Source organism: Scomber japonicus, chromosome 8 (assembly GCF_027409825.1).
Source record: "Scomber japonicus isolate fScoJap1 chromosome 8, fScoJap1.pri, whole genome shotgun sequence".
Lineage (NCBI taxonomy): Eukaryota > Metazoa > Chordata > Actinopteri > Scombriformes > Scombridae > Scomber > Scomber japonicus.
This window is the reverse complement of record NC_070585.1, coordinates 16,261,883-16,281,951: the sequence shown is the minus strand read 5'-3', so window position 1 is coordinate 16,281,951 and position 20,069 is coordinate 16,261,883. Positions and strand designations below refer to the sequence as shown.

Below are 20,069 nucleotides of genomic sequence, written 5' to 3'. Positions count from 1 at the left end.
ATAAACACAACAAAATCTTAAAGATTGTCAGTCAGTTGTTACTTAGAATGTTCTAAAAATGTAACTATGACAAACTCACTGCTCACATTTCCCGAATGCAGACTATAACTTTTCTGTTTTGCTATAGAAGAATATATTGTATTTCAGCACCATGGATACAATATAGAGTTTAAGGTGAACATAGAACTAAATGCTTATAAAAAAAACTGGTTTTTGAAGTCTTACCTCTCCAGATGTCCCTCTTCTGTCAGGAAGCACCAGAGTATTTGCATGGCTTCCAGGGACTATAGTAGATCCTATACTCATTCTGGGTCCAACTAACATGTAGCGTTTGTCTCCTGATCTGTACTGGATGCTGTGACACAGTGTCCCATCATAATTTGTCTCTTGTAGATATTTTGAAGTATAGTCTGTGGTTTTGGAGCACTGCATGGCAATCAGCACGATGATACTGATGATAAAAAGTACTGAAACTGAGCCCAAAGTTATCATCAGATAAAAAGTCACGTCATTCCCCTCCTCATCCTTCGCTGCACTTTTAACATCGGAAGCTGCAAAAGCTTCTTTGGGCTCCACAACTTTGACTATCACAGTAGCTGTTGCTGAGAGTGAAACATTGCCATTGTCTTTCACCAGTATGACCAGTTTATGCTCAGCCTCGTCTGTCTCTGTGAATGAGCGAAGTGTTCTGATCTGTCCTGTATAGCGGTCCAAACCAAAGAGAGTGTGGTCAGTAACTTCCTGCAGTGAAAACAGTAACCAGCCGTTATATCCTATATCAGCGTCATAGGCTCTGACTTTAGTCACCAAGTGTCCTGCGTTGACATTGCGGGGAATCTCCTCCACACCTTCAGCAGAACCGTTGGAGCTGACTGGATACAGGATGACTGGAGCGTTGTCGTTCTGATCCAGAATGAACACGTTCACTGTGACGTTACTGCTTAGTGACGGAGTTCCAGAATCTGTGGCGACAACTTGGAAGTGGAAAGTTTTCAAAGTTTCATAGTCGAAACTTTTTAGCGCCGATATTTGTCCATTATCTGAATTTATATTTAAAAAAGATGCGGTATCACTATGACTGCTTTCTCTAACTATATGATAAGACACTGCAGCATTTTCATTTAAGTCTTTATCAAATGAACTCACAGAAAATATTGATGCACCAGGGGCATTATTTTCCGTCAAATATAATTCCAGGGGACTATGTGAGAACTCTGGGATGTTATCATTCACATCTGACACCTGAATGCTCAAAGTTTTGAATGTGGAAAGAGGAGGCTTACCACGGTCAGTAGCTGTTATTGAGATGTCATAAAGTGAAACCATCTCTCTGTCCAGTGTTTCTTTTGTCACCAATGAAAACATGTTTTCTTTGTATGACGGTTTTAATTCGAATGGCACATTGTCTGTTAGACTACAAATGACTTTGCCATTCAGGCCAGAGTCAGTGTCTGCTACACTAATGAGAGCAATGACAGTCCCAGGTTTCGAATCCTCTGGGACCATGCTGGATATTGAAGTAACCTCTATCTCTGGTTTATTGTCATTGATATCTTGGATTTTTATGATAACTCTACAATCAGTTGTCATCGGAGGCTGACCTTTGTCAGAGGCTTGAACGTCTAACTTGAAAACATCTGCTGTCTCATAGTCAATGTGTCCGTTAACGCGAATTTCTCCTGTATTTCTGTCCAGACTGAACAGTTGTAACACCTTTGAATTGATATCACCCCCGAATGCATACTCGACTTCTCCATTAGTTTCCTCATCAAGATCCGTTGCTTGAACTGTTATGACAATCGTACCTAATGCAGCATTTTCTAGTAATGTAACTGAATAAACCTCCTTAGAGAAAACAGGTCTGTTATCATTGTTATCAAGAACTCTTATTGTAAGATTGAGATTTGCTGATTTTGACGGTGTCCCTCCATCTATAGCGGTCAAGATCAAGCTATGGTTTGTTTTCTGCTCTCTGTCTAATTGCCTCTGCAACACTAGAAAAGGAATTTTATCCTCTCCCCTATCTCGAATTTCAAGATGAAAGTTGTCGTTTTGACTAAGTTTATAGCGCTGGACTGAATTGATTCCAACATCTGGATCGTGGGCGCCTGGTAACTGAAATCGTGCTCCTGTTAAAGTAGTTTCTGCTATTTCTATTATCTTTTCTTTCTCTGCAAACCTCGGTGCATGGTCGTTAGCATCCGTTATTTCCACAGTGACATAATGGATTTCAAGTGGATTTTCAGCAACGATTTTCAGATCTATCATACAGGCACTATTTCCATCGCACAGCTGTTCTCGGTCGAGATTTTTATGAACATGCAAAGCCCCATTGTTAGGATTTACCTCAAACAGCGCGTCCTGAGCTCCAGACACAATACGAAAACGCCGGTTTATCAAGGTACTGACATCAAGACCCAAATCCTTGGCAACATTTCCAATAATAGTTCCCACTTTGACTTCTTCTAGAGTCGTGTATTTTATTTGAGCTAAAATCAGCTCACTGCAACAAAACAGCAGAGAGAAAAGCAGAGGACGCGAGAAAGACATCATTCTGCCTCTTTGTCCTTTGTTTCTTTTTGTGTTTTCATTTAAAATAGCATCTAAAAATATATTCCACCTCAAGGATCTCCAGTTGTCCTGAGATTATTTTTCAGAAAACCACGTTCACGTCGGAAAAGTACAGATCGAAATCCGAAATGATGGCATTCTTTGTCGTCGAGCTGAAAAACACATTTTGAAAGGGGTAGAGTCTATTTTGTCTCAAGCTTTAGTAATTCACTGCTGTAACACTGACACCCCGTGGATAATTCGGTGCTTGCATTTAGTGTAACGGAGGAAGACAATATCAAATACGATTTCATTTAACAGAATAGTCTAAAAGTCTAATAGCCTAAAATAGTCAAAAAAAATAAAATTTGAGTATTCAAGTTGATTAGATACGAAAAAAAAAATACCACCAGACAGCCAACAGCAAATGAAACAACCATCAGGGCACTATTTGCATTACCGGCCTGGACTGTAGTACAACCGACTTAATTTATTGCAAAATTTCATAACCGTGTACAGCGCTACTAATTGTCTGCTATTTCGAGAGCTTAACTAGTATAATACCTGTTCAAGGGTATTGCCAGAATCAAAGAAAATGTATTGTGTCCAGCCAACACAATACAATCCATTTTAAAAATCACCTGAACTTGACCAAAATCTCCACGAACATATAACATGGTGAATACCGTATCAATGCGGAACTAATTATACATTTAAAACAAACATTAAAAAGCAAATGGCAAAAATCCAGTTTTACAAAGTTATAACCATATTACTTGTAGCAGAGCTTTTAAGTAAGCCAACAGCAAACAGAAAAACATAAACGTGACACATTAGTTATTGAGGTAAATCTCCTTACCTCTCCTGATGCCCGCCTCCTGTCTGGGAGCACCAGAGTATTTGCATGGCTGCCTGGGACTATAGTAGATCCTATACTCATCCTTGGTCCAACTAACATGTAGCGTTTGTCCCCAGATCTGTACTGGATGCTGTGACACAGTGTCCCATCATAATTTGTGTCTTGTAGATATTTTGAAGTATAGTCTGTAGTTTTGGAGCACTGCATGGCAATCAGCACGATGATACTGATGATAAAAAGTACAGACACTGAGCCCAAAGTTATCATCAAATAAAAAGTCACATCATTCCCCTCCTCATCCTTTGCTACACTTTTAACATCAGAAGCTGCAAAAGCTTCTTTGGGCTCCACAACTTTGACAATCACAGTAGCTGTTGCTGAGAGTGAAACGTTGCCATTGTCTTTCACCAGTATGACCAGTTTATGCTCAGCCTCGTCTGTCTCTGTGAATGAGCGAAGTGTTCTGATCTGTCCTGTATAGCGGTCCAAACCAAAGAGAGTGTGGTCAGTAACTTCCTGCAGTGAAAACAGTAACCAGCCGTTATATCCTATATCAGCGTCATAGGCTCTGACTTTAGTCACCAAGTGTCCTGCGTTGACATTGCGGGGAATCTCCTCCACACCTTCAGCAGAACCGTTGGAGCTGACTGGATACAGGATGACTGGAGCGTTGTCGTTCTGATCCAGAATGAACACGTTCACTGTGACGTTGCTGCTTAGTGACGGAGTTCCAGAATCTGTGGCAACAACTTGAAACTGGAACTTTTTCAATGTTTCAAAGTCGAAACTTTTTAGTGCTGAAATGTGTCCATTATCAGCATTTATGTTTAGGAAAGACATTAAGTCATTTTGACCCCCTTCTCTCAAAATATGATATGAAATAGCTGCATTTTCATTCAAATCATCGTCCGTTGCGCTTACAGAGAATATTGACGCTCCAGCAACATTATTTTCTATAAGATAAAATTCCAAAGGGTTTTTTTCAAACTGTGGTCTGTTGTCATTTACATCTGATATTTCAATATTAAGGGTTTTAAATGTCGATAAGGTAGGCTCACCACAGTCAGTGGCTTGTATTGTTATTTCATAATGTGACAACTTCTCTCTATTCAAAAATTCTCTAGTGACAACTGAATACGTGTTCTCCTTGTAGGATGACTTCAATTCAAAAGGGACTCCGTCATGTATAGTTGTGATGATTTTGCCATTGACACCATAATCTTTATCCTTCACACTGATGAGAGCAATAACAGTGCCAGGTTTTGAATCTTCTGACACCGTGTTTGACAATGATGTGACTTCTATTTGTGGTGGATTATCGTTCACATCTATGATCTTAATATTGACCCTACACTCACCTGTCAGTGGAGGTGTTCCTTTATCTGATGCCTCAACATCCAATTTATAAACGTCGTTATCTTCATAGTCCACGTTTCCTTTCACTCTGATTTCCCCAGATAATTTGTCCAATTCAAAAAGGTCATAAATGTTTCTCCTCAATGTTTTTGCAAGGGTGTATTCAATTTCCCCGTTGCTGCCGTCATCTAGATCCGTCGCATTCATTTTAAATATTGAAGTACCGACTGGAGTATTTTCTTGTAGTGCAATTTGATAGATCTCCTTACTAAAAATCGGACGATTATCATTACTGTCGAGAACAATTATGGAAACATTAAGTGTTCCTGATCTTTGAGGTTTACCTCCATCAACTGCTGTAACCATTAACGAGTAATTGTGTTTTTGTTCTCTGTCTAACGACTTCTTCAGTACTAAAAATGGTATTTTATCCTCATCGCGTTGACGTATATCTACTTCAAAGTGATCATTTGACGTTAAAGTGTATGTACGAATAGAATTCATTCCGGAATCAGGATCATTAGCGGCGTGCAGTTGGAATCGCTTTCCTGGCAATGTCTGTTCACCTATTTCGAATGTCTGTTCTTTTTCGGGAAAACTAGGAGAGTGGTCATTTACATCAGTAACTTCTACAGCTACATAATGTACTTCCAAAGGGTTTTCGACTATGACTTTTAGCTCAATTAGGCAGGCACCACTGCCCTGACAGAGCTCTTCCCTGTCGATTTTCTTATGAACATGCAGCGCCCCATTGTCTTCGTTTACCTCAAAAAATGTGTCCTTTGATTCAGAAACAACGCGGAAACGTCGGGCAATCAAAGAAGTGACGTCAAAGCCAATATCCCTCGCAACATTTCCAACAACAGTTCCTTCTTTAACTTCCTCGGGAATTGAGTACCGTATTTCTGCCAGAGCCCGTTTCCCTAAAAGCAGCAGCACAGCCACGTAGACCGAAATCCAGGAGCAGACCCTTGTTCGATTTTGCCTTTCAGTCTCCATCGTTATCCAGCCACATACCAATACACAAAATCCCGTTACTGAACTAAATGTCTATATCCAACCTACTGTGTGCCGCATATTGACAAATATCACAGCGACATGGGATGGCGAGCTCGATTCAAATGTTCTTCCCTGCTTCTCTCAGGGAGCAGACAAAAGCTTTGTCAGGGGAGGGACCAAGTTCTCAATCAGATCTCAATGTAACACTGACACCCAGAGGTGATCGTGGACGTTTTAGCCCAATGTATTTACATTACAGAATATACCCATTTGAACTATTATAAAACCGTCACGATTTCACCTTAGTTCATCACAGAGTTGTCTTTGTGTAGCAAACAAGATTTTAGATTTGCTGCAGATTGTAAACCGGCTTCATTTGTTAAATTAGACCATAGTTAATGATATTGGTATTCAAAATGAGCACTATTTATTAAGTGTCTTCAGTCTCCATTACTGTGTACTGTGTTCTATATGTACAAAAAGCAAATGCGTTTTAGCAACATGGATTGATTTATAACACGGGCGCTTTGCCTGTCTCTTTCTTTAAAAGTACCCCAAACTTAAAATGATTAATGCCCATGCAATCAGCAGAAGTGCCAATAACTTGAGTTGAATGTTTACAGAACTGTCACAGACACACACTAAGATAAAGATAAGTGAGCTGTCACACTTAGGAAGATTTTCCTCTTTAAAATCTATGACAGAAGATATTGATGTATTTAATCTATTACAAAGATTTGGTATTAGTCAGCTCACATAGACGTGAAAATTATAATACCAGGTGATGTGTCAAGTAAGGGAAAATGTGTGGAACTGTGTGGCTATTGTCCACATAACTAAATAAAGTAAACCCTTTCTTAAGCTGATTTGCAAAACTGCATCTCTTTAATATGTAAACAGCAACAAATAACATTATCTTGACAATACTGTATGTCTAAAGAAATTATAAACAGAACAGATGGTGAGCATCAGAATAATCCAGTTTGTTATAATTTCATATTATTATAGTTTTAATCTGTTTGGTAGTGACCTTTGTAGAAAGGCCTTAAGAGAGATGGAAAAGATGCTTTCAAGAAAAGCAATGGAATGCATGTAAATACCCATATCACATAATTTAAAGTTCTTACCTCTCCAGATGTTACTCTCCTGTCAGGAAGCACCAGAGTATTTGCATGGCTGCCCGGGACTATGGTAGATCCTATACTCATTCTGGGTCCAACTAACATGTAGCGTTTGTCTCCAGATCTGTACTGGATGCTGTGACACAGTGTCCCATCATAATTTGTGTCTTGTAAGTATTTAGAAGTATAGTCTGTAGTTTTGGAGCACTGCATTGCAATCAGCACGATGATACTGATGATAAAAAGTGCTGAAACTGAGCCCAAAGTTATCATCAGATAAAAAGTCACATCATTCCCCTCCTCATCCTTTGCTGCACTTTTAACATCAGAAGCTGCAAAAGCTTCTTTGGGCTCCACAACTTTGACAATCACAGTAGCTGTTGTTGAAAGTGAAACGTTGCCATTGTCTTTCACCAGTATGACCAGTTTATGCTCAGCCTCGTCTGTCTCTGTGAATGAGCGAAGTGTTCTGATCTGTCCTGTATAGCGGTCCAAACCAAAGAGAGTGTGGTCAGTAACTTCCTGCAGTGAAAACAGTAACCAGCCGTTATATCCTATATCAGCGTCATAGGCTCTGACTTTAGTCACCAAGTGTCCTGCGTTGACATTGCGGGGAATCTCCTCCACACCTTCAGCAGAACCGTTGGAGCTGACTGGATACAGGATGACTGGAGCGTTGTCGTTCTGATCCAGAATGAACACGTTCACTGTGACGTTGCTGCTTAGTGACGGAGTTCCAGAATCAGTGGCAACAACTTGGAAATTGAACTTTTTCAGAGTCTCAAAGTCAAAGCTTTTTAATGCTGAAATGTGTCCATTATCGGGATTGATATTTAAAAATGCAGCCATTTTAACTTGAGTACCTTCCTCCCTAACTATGTGATACGTTAAAGCTGCATTTTCATTCAAGTCTTTATCCGAAGCCGTAACAGAAAAAATTGTGTTTCCAGGCACGTTGTTTTCCACCAGGTAAAGTTCAATTGGATTATGCAAGAATATTGGGATGTTGTCATTCACATCTGATACCTCAATACTCAAAGATTTAAATGTGGAAAGAGGAGGCTGACCACAATCTGTAGCTGTTATTGTGATGTCATAATTTGAAACTGATTCTCGATCCAAGCGATTTTTTAAAACTAGTGAATACATATTGTCTTGAAATGATGGTTTTAATTCGAAGGGTATATTTTCTGAAAGACTACATATCACTTTACCGTTCAAACCGGCGTCTTTGTCTGTAATACTGATAAGAGAGACCACAGTTCCTGGTTTTGAATCTTCAGATACCATGTTTGACAGGGATGTCACATCTATTTCAGGTTTGTTGTCATTTTCATCGAGCACTTTGATGACTACCCTGCAATCATTACTCATTGGAGGTTGTCCTTTGTCAGTGGCATGGACATCTAACTTATAAACGTCAACCGTCTCAAAGTCAATTTTACCCTTTACTCTGATTTCACCAGTATCTTTATCCAAACTGAACATGTTGTATATTTTAGGGTCAAGTTCACCACCGAAAATATATTCAATATCTGCATTTGAACCATCATCCACATCAGTCGCCTTAACCTTGATCACACTTGTATCTGTAGCTACATTTTCAGGTATTGTTACGGAATATACTTCTTGGCTAAAAACAGGGTGGTTATCATTTGAATCAAGAACAGTGACTGTGACATTAAGAGTCCCTGATCTCGGTGGATTTCCACCGTCAACTGCAGTCAGAATCAGTTTGTGCTCATCGTGCTTTTCTCGATCTAGAGACTTTTGCAAAACTAAGAATGGTATCTTGTCCTCTCCTCTCTCACGAATTTGGACACTGAAATATTCATTGTGGTTTAATTTGTACACACGTACGGTATTAACTCCAACATCTGGATCGCGTGCAGTTGGCAACTGGAAGCGTCTGCCTGGGAGAGTGGACTCAGAGATTTCTAATAATTTTTCTTCCTCTTGAAAACTGGGTGACTTATCGTTAACATCTATGATCTCAACACCCACATAATGTACTTCCATGGGGTTCTCAGCTACCATTTTTAGATTCATTAAACATGGCGAAACGCTTTCACAGAGCTCCTCTCGGTCGATATTTTTCTGCACATACAAGACACCGCTGTTGTGATTTACTTCAAATTGAGCATCTTCAGTCCCTGCAACAATACGAAACCGTCTTTCCTCCAGCGAGCTGATGTCCAGTCCTAGATCCCTGGCGACGTTTCCCACGACAGTTCCCACTTTTACTTCCTCAGCAACTGAATATTTTACCTGAGCTGAAATACGCTCCACGCAGCTGAGCATCACAGAAAGATGGAGGGCTACCCACAAGGACTGTACTCCTCGTCTTTGTTCTCCGACTCCCATCGTTTCAGTTTTCATTTGTATTATATCCACTCAGAGTTCTTCCAAATAAAGAAAATTGCCTAAGCCACAAACTATGCTTTTGAATTGTATCCCATATTTTCAACTTGTGTCCGCACATGTCAGAACGACATCCCTTGTTTCTGTAGAAGGTACTGTCTTTTCCTTGTCGACCTGAACAAAACCTCTCTGGAAGGGGCAGGGCCAGAGCTGTAATACAGCGATTTATGCTGATATGACACTGACACCTTGTGGACTGAGCACATGAATGTCGGTTAGACAGTTTGTACATTTTAGAGATGCCTTTTCTACCGTTCCAGGTCGTTACTTCCCCTTCATGCTATCATGGGACTATAATCAGTCGTCAGACTCTTGAAAAGTTATGTTGTGTAAACATAACAGTACTCATATCTTGATTACTGTTACATTATAGCTTCAAAGCAAGTCAGTATTTATTGGTAGATTTGAACACTGCGAACTGAGTGCCCTTAACAATATGTTAATCTATTAAAACAAATGATGGCACGTGGATTAATTTAAATGGACAACATTATTCAATGAACTTAAAGGTGTGCCCATAAACTCCCGCAATTCAGATCAATGGGAATCACGGTGTCCTTGAACAGTGAACAAGATACATTCCGATTATTAGAACACAGTAACGTGGCGGATTACACAGTCAATGACTGGTATACACAGGCTAAACAAATAAAACTGGAAGTTCGTTTTCTGAAATGCATAAATAAAATCCATAAATCTCACAAAAGCGTATACTCTGAACATCACAACAATATAACCAAGCATGACGTGTCAGCACCATGGACAGCACTACAAAATGTGCCGTTATGTTGCAATACTTTTCCTTGCGTAACAGCCTAAACGTGTTTCTTAAAAAAAACATCCAAACTAAAATCTGAATCCCAACTTGAGTGTGGCCACAATGTAACCAATACAGCTATTACTACATTTCAAAAGCTTGGAAAGAGCTAGCATATGAACTATGGACAGCGCCACGAAATAGATGTCATATTCATAACCAGATCACATATTCTGATTTCATGATTGGCATGAACGGTCATTGATAAAACTTTCAGGTCATTTATCACACATACTACACATTTATTTATTTAATTGTTTATAAGGGTAATCACATTCGTTAAATTATCTCAATTTGACTCAGTAAATTCCTGTAAGTAAGCTAAAATATCTTCAAAACATGGCCTTACCTCTTCAGATGCCCGCCTTCTGTCAGGGAGCATTAGAGTATTTGCATGGCTGCCCGGGACTATAGTAGATCCTATACTCATCCTGGGTCCAACTAACATGTAGCGTTTGTCTCCGGATCTGTACTGGATGCTGTGACACAGTGTCCCATCATAATTTGTCTCTTGTAAATACTTGGAGGTATAGTCTGTGGATTTTGAGCACTGCATTGCAATCAGCACGATGATACTGATTAGAAAAAGTGCTGAAACTGAGCCCAAAGTTATCATCAGATAAAAAGTCACATCATATCCCTCCTCATCTTTTGCTGCACTTTTAACATCAGAAGCTGCAAAAGCTTCTTTGGGCTCCACAACTTTGACAATCACAGTGGCTGTTGCTGAGAGTGAAACGTTGCCATTGTCTTTCACGAGTATGACCAGTTTATGCTCAGCCTCGTCTGTCTCTGTGAATGAGCGAAGTGTTCTGATCTGTCCTGTATAGCGGTCCAAACCAAAGAGAGTGTGGTCAGTAACTTCCTGCAGTGAAAACAGTAACCAGCCGTTATATCCTATATCAGCGTCATAGGCTCTGACTTTAGTCACCAAGTGTCCTGCGTTGACATTGCGGGGAATCTCCTCCACACCTTCAGCAGAACCGTTGGAGCTGACTGGATACAGGATGACTGGAGCGTTGTCGTTCTGATCCAGAATGAACACGTTCACTGTGACGTTGCTGCTTAGTGACGGAGTTCCAGAATCAGTGGCGACAACTTGGAAATTGAACTTTTTCAGAGTCTCAAAGTCAAAGCTTTTTAATGCTGAAATGTGTCCATTATCGGGATTGATATTTAAAAATGCAGCCATTTTAACTTGAGTACCTTCCTCCCTAACTATGTGATACGTTAAAGCTGCATTTTCATTCAAGTCTTTATCCGAAGCCGTAACAGAAAAAATTGTGTTTCCAGGCACGTTGTTTTCCACCAGGTAAAGTTCAATTGGATTATGCAAGAATATTGGGATGTTGTCATTCACATCTGATACCTCAATACTCAAAGATTTAAATGTGGAAAGAGGAGGCTGACCACAATCTGTAGCTGTTATTGTGATGTCATAATTTGAAACTGATTCTCGATCCAAGCGATTTTTTAAAACTAGTGAATACATATTGTCTTGAAATGATGGTTTTAATTCGAAGGGTATATTTTCTGAAAGACTACATATCACTTTACCGTTCAAACCGGCGTCTTTGTCCGTAACACTGATAAGAGAGACCACAGTTCCTGGTTTTGAATCTTCAGATACCATGTTTGACAGGGATGTCACATCTATTTCAGGTTGGTTGTCATTTTCATCGAGCACTTTGATGACTACCCTGCAATCAGTACTCATTGGAGGTTGTCCTTTGTCAGTGGCATGGACGTCTAACTTATAAACGTCAACCGTCTCAAAGTCAATTTTACCCTTTACTCTGATTTCACCAGTGACCTTATCCAAACTGAACATGTTGTATATTTTAGGGTGAAGTTCACCACCGAAAATATATTCAATATCTGCATTTGAACCGTCATCCACATCAGTCGCCTTAACCTTGATCACACTTGTATCTGTAGCTACATTTTCAGGTATTGTTACGGAATATACTTCTTGGCTAAACACAGGGTGGTTATCATTTGAATCAAGAACAGTGACTGTGACATTAAGAGTCCCTGATCTCGGTGGATTTCCACCGTCAACTGCAGTCAGAATCAGTTTGTGCTCATCGTGCTTTTCTCGATCTAGAGACTTTTGCAAAACTAAGAATGGTATCTTGTCCTCTCCTCTCTCACGAATTTGAATACTAAAATATTCATTGTGGTTTAATCTGTACACACGTACGGTATTAACTCCAACATCTGGATCGCTGGCAGTTGGCAACTGGAAGCGTCTGCCTGGGAGAATGGACTCATAGATTTCTAATAATTTTTCTTCCTCTTGAAAACTGGGTGACTTATCGTTAACATCTATGATCTCAACACCCACATAATGTACTTCCATGGGATTCTCAGCTACCATTTTTAGATTCATTAAACATGGCGAAACGCTTTCACAGAGCTCCTCTCGGTCGATATTTTTCTGCACATACAAAACGCCGCTGTTGTGATTTACTTCAAATTGAGCATCTTCAGTCCCTGAAACAATACGAAACCGTCTTTCCTCCAGCGAGCTGATGTCCAGTCCTAGATCTCTGGCGACATTTCCAACGATAGTTCCCACTTTTGCTTCCTCTGGTATTGCATATTTTATCTGAGCTGAAATACGCTCCACGCAGCTGAGCATCACAGAAAGATGGAGGGCTACCCACAAGGACTGTACTCCTCGTCTTTGTTCTCTGACTCCCATCGTTTCAGTTTTGATTTGTATTATATCCACTCAGAGTTCCTTCCAAAAAAAACAAATTGTCTAAGCCACAAACTATGCTTTAGAACTACATCCCATATTTTCAACTTGTGCCCGCACACACGTCAGAACGACATCCCTTGTTTCTGTTGAAGGTACTGTCTTTTCCTTGTCGACTTGAACAAAACCTCTCTGGAAGGGGCAGGGCCAGAGCTGTAATACAGCGGTTTATGCTGATATGACACTGACACCTTGTGGACTGAGTACATTATGAGCCCTTGTTAAGTCAAACCATGCCAAAAACGACAACATCAGCGTATTTTGCAAGTTGCTTCTAACTATACATAATTTGTCCTATTGCTGCCTACATTTTTATGTAGGTCAGATAGTTTTGGATTTCATGTTTTTTGTGTCCCATTCCAGGTACTTCCCCTTCATGCCTATTTAGTATAATAATCAATCATCAGACTCTTAGAATGAGCTTATGTTGTGTTATCATGACGGTGAACATGATTAGTGTCCATGCAAACATGTCTTTATCACTCTGTGTCGGTGTTATATTATTGCTACATGGCAAGGCAGTATGAGCCCAGATAGATATGAAAAGTCTACACTGTGTCACATATACAAAAAGTATTCAGACAGGATGCACAGTAATGGAATACGTAAGTCAAGTTTTAAGGGTTTGCTTTTAGACTTTCAAAAATTAAATGGCTTGAAACCACCTTAATCGTTGAATTGAGGACAAGGTAAATCCAGACATTCAATAATTTTAACCAGGTTAAAATCTAAATCACAAGTCTTGTTCTTGAAATCCATGAACTAAATTAATCCCTAAACATTTAAAAAAAACAAAAAAAAAACAGAAAACAACAACTCTCAAAGAAAACGTACACTCTTAGTTGAAAATTCACCACATGACCATGGCTAAGTGTTTGCACCCTGGACAGCGCTACGAGACATGCCAGGAATAGTTTCCCTTGTCGAACAACCTACAGGTTGCTGAAAAACGTAATATTCTAACTGAAACTTTAACTCCAACTTCCAAATCACCACAATCTAATCAATACCACCATGACTCCATTTCAACAGTGGGCAGTGCTAAAACTAAATCATGGATAGCGCTTCAGTATATCATGAATACATTTTCTAATTTCAGGAGTGGTATAAATGAGCCATTAATACGAGTTGAATGAAAACGGCATATATCAGTTCAGATCATTATCTGTCTAGTCAACATGGACTGTGTTAAATGTGTCTAACGGTTATCTTATTTGGTAGGAAGATATTTTCTTAATGTAAGCGTAAATTCCAAAAATACTATGTTCTCAATTAAAAGTGAAACATGGGCTTACCTCTCCAGATGTCCCTCTTCTGTCAGGAAGTACTAGAGTATTTGCATGGCTGCCTGGGACTATAGTAGATCCTATACTCATTCTGGGTCCAACTAACATGTATCGCTTGTCACCGGATCTGTACTGGATGCTGTGACACAGTGTCCCATCATAATTTGTCTCTTGTAGGTATTTGGATGTATATTCTGTAGTTTTGGAGCACTGCATTGCAATCAGCACAATGATACTGATGATAAAAAGTACAGACACTGAGCCCAAAGTTATCATCAGATAAAAAGTCACGTCATTGCCCTCCTCATCCTTTGTTGCACTTTTAACATCAGAAGCTGCAAAAGCTTCTTTGGGCTCCACAACTTTGACTATCACAGTAGCTGTTGCTGAGAGTGAAACGTTGCCATTGTCTTTCACCAGTATGACCAGTTTATGCTCAGCCTCGTCTGTCTCTGTGAATGAGCGAAGTGTTCTGATCTGTCCTGTATAGCGGTCCAAACCAAAGAGAGTGTGGTCAGTAACTTCCTGCAGTGAAAACAGTAACCAGCCGTTATATCCTATATCAGCGTCATAGGCTCTGACTTTAGTCACCAAGTGTCCTGCGTTGACATTGCGGGGAATCTCCTCCACACCTTCAGCAGAACCGTTGGAGCTGACTGGATACAGGATGACTGGAGCGTTGTCGTTCTGATCCAGAATGAACACGTTCACTGTGACGTTGCTGCTTAGTGACGGAATTCCAGAATCTGTGGCGACAACTTGGAAGTGGAACGTTTTCAGAGTTTCAAAGTCAAAACTTTTTAGTGCTGATATTTGTCCGTTATCTGAATTGACATTTAGGAAAGATGTCATGTCACCTTGCAGCCCATCACCTCTCACAATGTGGTACGTGATTGCTGCATTTTCATTCAGATCAATATCAACAGCACTAACAGAAAATATCGATGCGCCAGGAGCATTGTTTTCTACCATGTAAAGTTCACATGGACTTTGGCTGAAATTTGGTCTGTTATCATTCACGTCTGACACCTGAACATTTAACGTTTTTACAGTGGAAAGTGGGTGCTCACCACAGTCAGTGGCTGTTATTGTAATTTCATAATGGGACACATTCTCTCTGTCTAAACGTCCCTTTGTGACAAGAGAGTACATATTTTCTTCAATGGATGGCGTCAGATCAAATGGAACATTATCCGATATTGTACAAATAACTTTCCCATTAACGCCTGAATCTCTGTCAGTGACACTAATGAGAGAGATAACAGTGCCAGGTTTGGAATTTTCAGGGACTAAGTTACGTAGTGATGTCACTTCTATGTCTGGCTTGTTGTCGTTCACATCTTTAATTTTTATCACAACTCTGCTTTCGGCCGTCCAGGGTGGCTGGCCTTTATCTGAAGCTTGCAAATCTAGTCTATAAATCTCAGTCTCCTCAAAGTCCACGTTTCCTTTGACTCGAATCTCACCACTGACGCTGTCTAATTCAAAGGTATCGTGCACTTTTTTCTTTTGAGTTTTGCCAAAGCTATATTCAATTTCGCTATTTGAACCTTCGTCTATATCGGTAGCGTTTAATCTGATTACAAGGGTTCCAATGGGAGCATTTTCCACTAATGACACAGTGTGTATATCTTTGCTGAACACAGGGCGATTATCATTTGCATCCAGCACAGTGATAGTTAGATTAAGGTTCCCAGATTTTGACGGACTGCCCCCATCAAGAGCAGTTAACACTAAACGGTGTTCTGCCTTTTGTTCCCTATCCAACGGCTTTTTTAGCACTAAAAACGGTATTTTGTCCTCCTCGCTGTCTCTGACTTGTATATCAAAAAGATCATTTGGGCTCAACTTATAGAATCGGACTGACTGTGTCCCGACATCAGGGTCTCTAGCTGCATGAATTTGGAAACGAGTTCCTGGTGGAATATGCTCTGCTATTTCCAGACGTTGCTCACTTTCTGGGAAGGTCGGTGAATGGTCATTAACATCAGTTATTTCAACGTTCACGTAATGTATTTCCAGTGGGCTCTCAACAACAATTTTCAAGTTTATCAAACAAACCTTGGTTCCATCACAAAGCTCTTCGCGGTCCATAATTTGCCCAACATACAGCACTCCATTGTTCTGATTCAATAGAAACAGAGCATGATTCGGACCCGAAACTATACGAAATCGCCTCTCTGTCAAAGTGTTAATATCAAGCCCCAAATCTTTGGCAACATTTCCAACAGGAGATCCCACTAGGACTTCTTCTGGAACAGAGTATCTCAACTGTGCCAAAATACGATTCCCAAAGCACAGCAACACAATTCCAGCAATCCACCAGCAGCTCACTCGGTGTCTTTGTCCTCGTTCTCCCATTGTGACGCAACAAAATGAAGGCTTTCTTCAAATCAAACGGAGTGATGCAAGTTCTCATCAAACCAGAATTATTAGATCCATTTCACGATTCCCAAATACGAGTTTTCCATACATAACTACTACCCTCTATTCATATTACTTGATGCATAGCCTTCGATATGTAATCCGCCAGCCATACCACCTACATCAGAGATGATCCAGAGATGGGTAGGGCCTGCACATAATCAGCAAACTACCCATCATTGAGGCCACACTGACACCATGTGGCCAGCGAACTACAATACGATATAATTTCCCTTCTCCGGGAAATCGTCTTCTATATGATTCCATGCTGCCCATTATACAGTAGTAGGGACACGAAAGGAGCAGGTGAAAATGTTCATCATTCTCGCATTGTGGAGGATGTTTATGTCTGCCTTATCGAGCAAGTCAGCTTAATGTTTAGTATATTTCAGCAACTCACGTGTATGAGTTAACAGACCGTTAAATAGACAAACAATAACACCTGTGACTGTAAGGCAACGTCAAATCCCATCATTTTAAAATCATTTTGTAGAAGCAAGATAGAGTCAGGATAAAACAGAAGATTCCAAAACATGTTGAATATAGAAATAACCTGGAGATGTTTACGCAATTGCAGAATTCCGCATAATTCAGCACCATGGACAGCACAATTTCACAACAGCATGGCAGATCAGTAAAAAAGAACAAACAAACAGTATTTGTCTAATTGTGTTAGTACTACAATATAATAATGTTATGTGAAAGCAATTGTGTTATTAATAACAATAATAATAATGATAATAATAATACCTCTTCTGATGCCCGCCTCCTGTTGGGGAGCACTAGCGTATTTGCATGGCTGCCCGGAACAATAGTAGATCCTATACTCATCCTGGGTCCAACTAACATGTAGCGTTTGTCTCCAGATCTGTACTGGATGCTGTGACACAGTGTCCCGTCGTAATTAGCATCTTGTAAATACTTTGAGGAATAGTCTGTGGTTTTGGAGCACTGCATTGCAATCAGAACAATGATACTGACGAGAAAAAGTACAGACACTGAGCCCAAAGTTATTGTCAAGTAAAATACAACATTATTTTCTCCTTGATTGTTTGCCTCGCTGGTAACATCAGCAGCTGCAAAAGCTTCTTTGGGCTCCACAACTTTGACAATCACAGTAGCTGTTGCTGAGAGTGAAACGTTGCCATTGTCTTTCACCAGTATGACCAGTTTATGCTCAGCCTCGTCTGTCTCTGTGAATGAGCGAAGTGTTCTGATCTGTCCTGTATAGCGGTCCAAACCAAAGAGAGTGTGGTCAGTAACTTCCTGCAGTGAAAACAGTAACCAGCCGTTATATCCTATATCAGCGTCATAGGCTCTGACTTTAGTCACCAAGTGTCCTGCGTTGACATTGCGGGGAATCTCCTCCACACCTTCAGCAGAACCGTTGGAGCTGACTGGATACAGGATGACTGGAGCGTTGTCGTTCTGATCCAGAATGAACACGTTCACTGTGACGTTGCTGCTTAGTGACGGAGTTCCAGAATCTGTGGCCACTACTTGGAAGTGGAACGTTTTCAGAGTTTCGAAGTCAAAACTTTTCAGCGCTGAAATGGTGCCACTGACTTCATTTATATTTAAAAAAGAAGTCACAGTGGGTCCTGGACGTTTATGGTCGAGTGAGTATGTTACTGCCGCATTTTCATCTGAATCAGCATCAGCCGCGCTCACTGAAAAAACTGATGTCCCAGGCTTGTTGTTTTCAAGCACATAAAAAGTGTATGGGCTTTCAGTGAACAAAGGACTATTATCATTAACATCTAGTACATCTACTTTTATCACCTTTGTGGATGACAGAGTAGGTGTCCCTAAATCCTTAGCCGTTATTGTAATATTATACATATGTATTGTCTCCTTATCTAGGTTGTCTATGGTAACCAATGAGTATGACTGTCCATCTGGGGATGGCTTTAAGTCAAAAGGCAGGTGACCCGGCACACTGCAGACCACCTGTCCGTTCACACCTGAGTCATGATCCGTCACTCCCACCAACGCCACCACCGTGCCAGGAGGTGCATCCTCTGGAATGCGACTTGAGAGGGATGTGATGTCGATTTCAGGTTGGTTATCGTTCACGTCTTCAACTCTAACAACCACGTTGCAGTGTGTGGACAAAGACACGACACCTTTGTCTGCAGCCAGTACCTTAATCTCATAGATTTGCTTTTCCTCGAAATCAAGGCCTTCTTTCACAGTCAGTTTGCCACTTCTACTATTTAAATCGAAGGGCTCAGATGAGAGTCCTCTTAGTTTACTCCGTATAGAATATTCGATCTCACCGTTCATCCCATCATCCGAGTCAGATGCATTTATTGTCAGGAGAAATGTACCTGCAGGTGCGTTTTCCTTTACCGTAATAGTGTATTTCTGTCTGTCACACACTGGTGAGTTGTCATTTACATCCGATACAACAACAGTGATATTAATAGTACCAGATTTGGATGGTTTACCTCCATCAGCAGCTGTTAACAGTAACCAGTGTTGAGTAGTGTGTTCTCTATCCAAAGGTCGCTGTAGTATAAGGAAGGGAACCTTTCCATCCTCCCCAAATTCCTCAGTTTCCAAGCGAAAATATGGGTTATGGTTTAGTTTATACGACTGTAAGGAATTCAGTCCAACATCTAAATCGTGTGCCCCTTCCATCTGAAATCGGGATCCAACTATGGCGGATTCCAGCACCTCTAATGTGTAGTTTTCCTCGGGAAATTTAGGTGCATTGTCGTTTACATCGAGTATTTCAACTATTACTTGATGCATTTCCAGAGGGTTTTCTATCACTGCTTTCAGGTTTGTGACACACGGAACCGTGTTTCCACACAGGTCTTCTCTGTCTACTTTCTGGTTCACTAACAAAACTCCATCTCTCGGATTTACCTTAAACAGATCCTGCTTTGTTCCTGACACGACACGAAGATTCCTATCCGCCAGGCTCCCAAGATCTAATCCAAGGTCTTTGGCTACATTTCCAACTGCCGTGCCCGATTTTGATTCCTCCAGAATTGAGTATCGTATTTGCGCAGAGATTCCTTCCAAATGAGTAACAATTAGCAACGCCAGACAAAAAGAAATCCACACATGCAGCCATTGTCCCGTGATGTCCGTTACCGCCATTGTTTCACAGAATCTTTTAAATCAACGACCTTAAACCGGTCCACAATTTCTTACTGATTTTCTTCTTGGGCATAGAAATCAAAAGTCTGCAGGATCGTCATTCTGTCAGGAGAATCAGGGCTGTTTAGGTCCGCTCTTCTATCTATGCGTCTCTTTGGGTTGTTGCTGAATGCACGAGTAAAGAAATCTACTCGCACACAACCACTGTGATAATATATAGTGTAACAGTACCACCTATTGTCACTGTAACGATGCTGCAGTGATCATAAGTTTTCTTCATGTTTAGCCTACAGTATATGCGATTTGATGAAAACACCAAGTAAGTTGTTTTCTTGTGTGTTCCATTTTATTAGTGTCTCCC

At 40.5% G+C, this 20,069-nt stretch overlaps 6 protein-coding genes across 6 annotated transcripts; all 6 read right to left on the bottom strand.

Moving 5' to 3' along the window:
* Window positions 1-186: 186 nt before the first annotated feature.
* Window positions 187-2,553, bottom strand: LOC128362739 (protocadherin alpha-3-like). Its single transcript, XM_053323585.1, has one exon. The coding sequence runs from the start codon at window positions 2,551-2,553 to the stop codon at window positions 187-189; it is 2,367 nt and encodes a 788-aa protein (XP_053179560.1).
* A 787-nt stretch (window positions 2,554-3,340) lies between these two features.
* LOC128362738 (protocadherin alpha-8-like) lies at window positions 3,341-5,764 on the bottom strand. Its single transcript, XM_053323584.1, has one exon. The coding sequence runs from the start codon at window positions 5,762-5,764 to the stop codon at window positions 3,341-3,343; it is 2,424 nt and encodes an 807-aa protein (XP_053179559.1).
* A 617-nt stretch (window positions 5,765-6,381) lies between these two features.
* On the bottom strand, window positions 6,382-9,249 carry LOC128362737 (protocadherin alpha-8-like). Its single transcript, XM_053323583.1, has 2 exons — window positions 6,865-9,249; window positions 6,382-6,405 (listed from the first exon to the last, which is right to left on the bottom strand). Exons 1-2 carry the CDS (start codon window positions 9,247-9,249, stop codon window positions 6,382-6,384), a joined length of 2,409 nt encoding a protein of 802 aa, XP_053179558.1.
* A 1,163-nt stretch (window positions 9,250-10,412) lies between these two features.
* Window positions 10,413-12,830, bottom strand: LOC128362736 (protocadherin alpha-8-like). The gene has a single exon (XM_053323582.1). The coding sequence runs from the start codon at window positions 12,828-12,830 to the stop codon at window positions 10,413-10,415; it is 2,418 nt and encodes an 805-aa protein (XP_053179557.1).
* A 1,325-nt stretch (window positions 12,831-14,155) lies between these two features.
* Window positions 14,156-16,534, bottom strand: LOC128362735 (protocadherin alpha-3-like). Its single transcript, XM_053323580.1, has one exon. The coding sequence runs from the start codon at window positions 16,532-16,534 to the stop codon at window positions 14,156-14,158; it is 2,379 nt and encodes a 792-aa protein (XP_053179555.1).
* Window positions 16,535-16,715: 181 nt separating this feature from the next.
* LOC128362734 (protocadherin alpha-3-like) lies at window positions 16,716-19,708 on the bottom strand. Its single transcript, XM_053323579.1, has 2 exons — window positions 17,348-19,708; window positions 16,716-16,748 (listed from the first exon to the last, which is right to left on the bottom strand). Exons 1-2 carry the CDS (start codon window positions 19,706-19,708, stop codon window positions 16,716-16,718), a joined length of 2,394 nt encoding a protein of 797 aa, XP_053179554.1.
* Window positions 19,709-20,069: the final 361 nt, after the last annotated feature.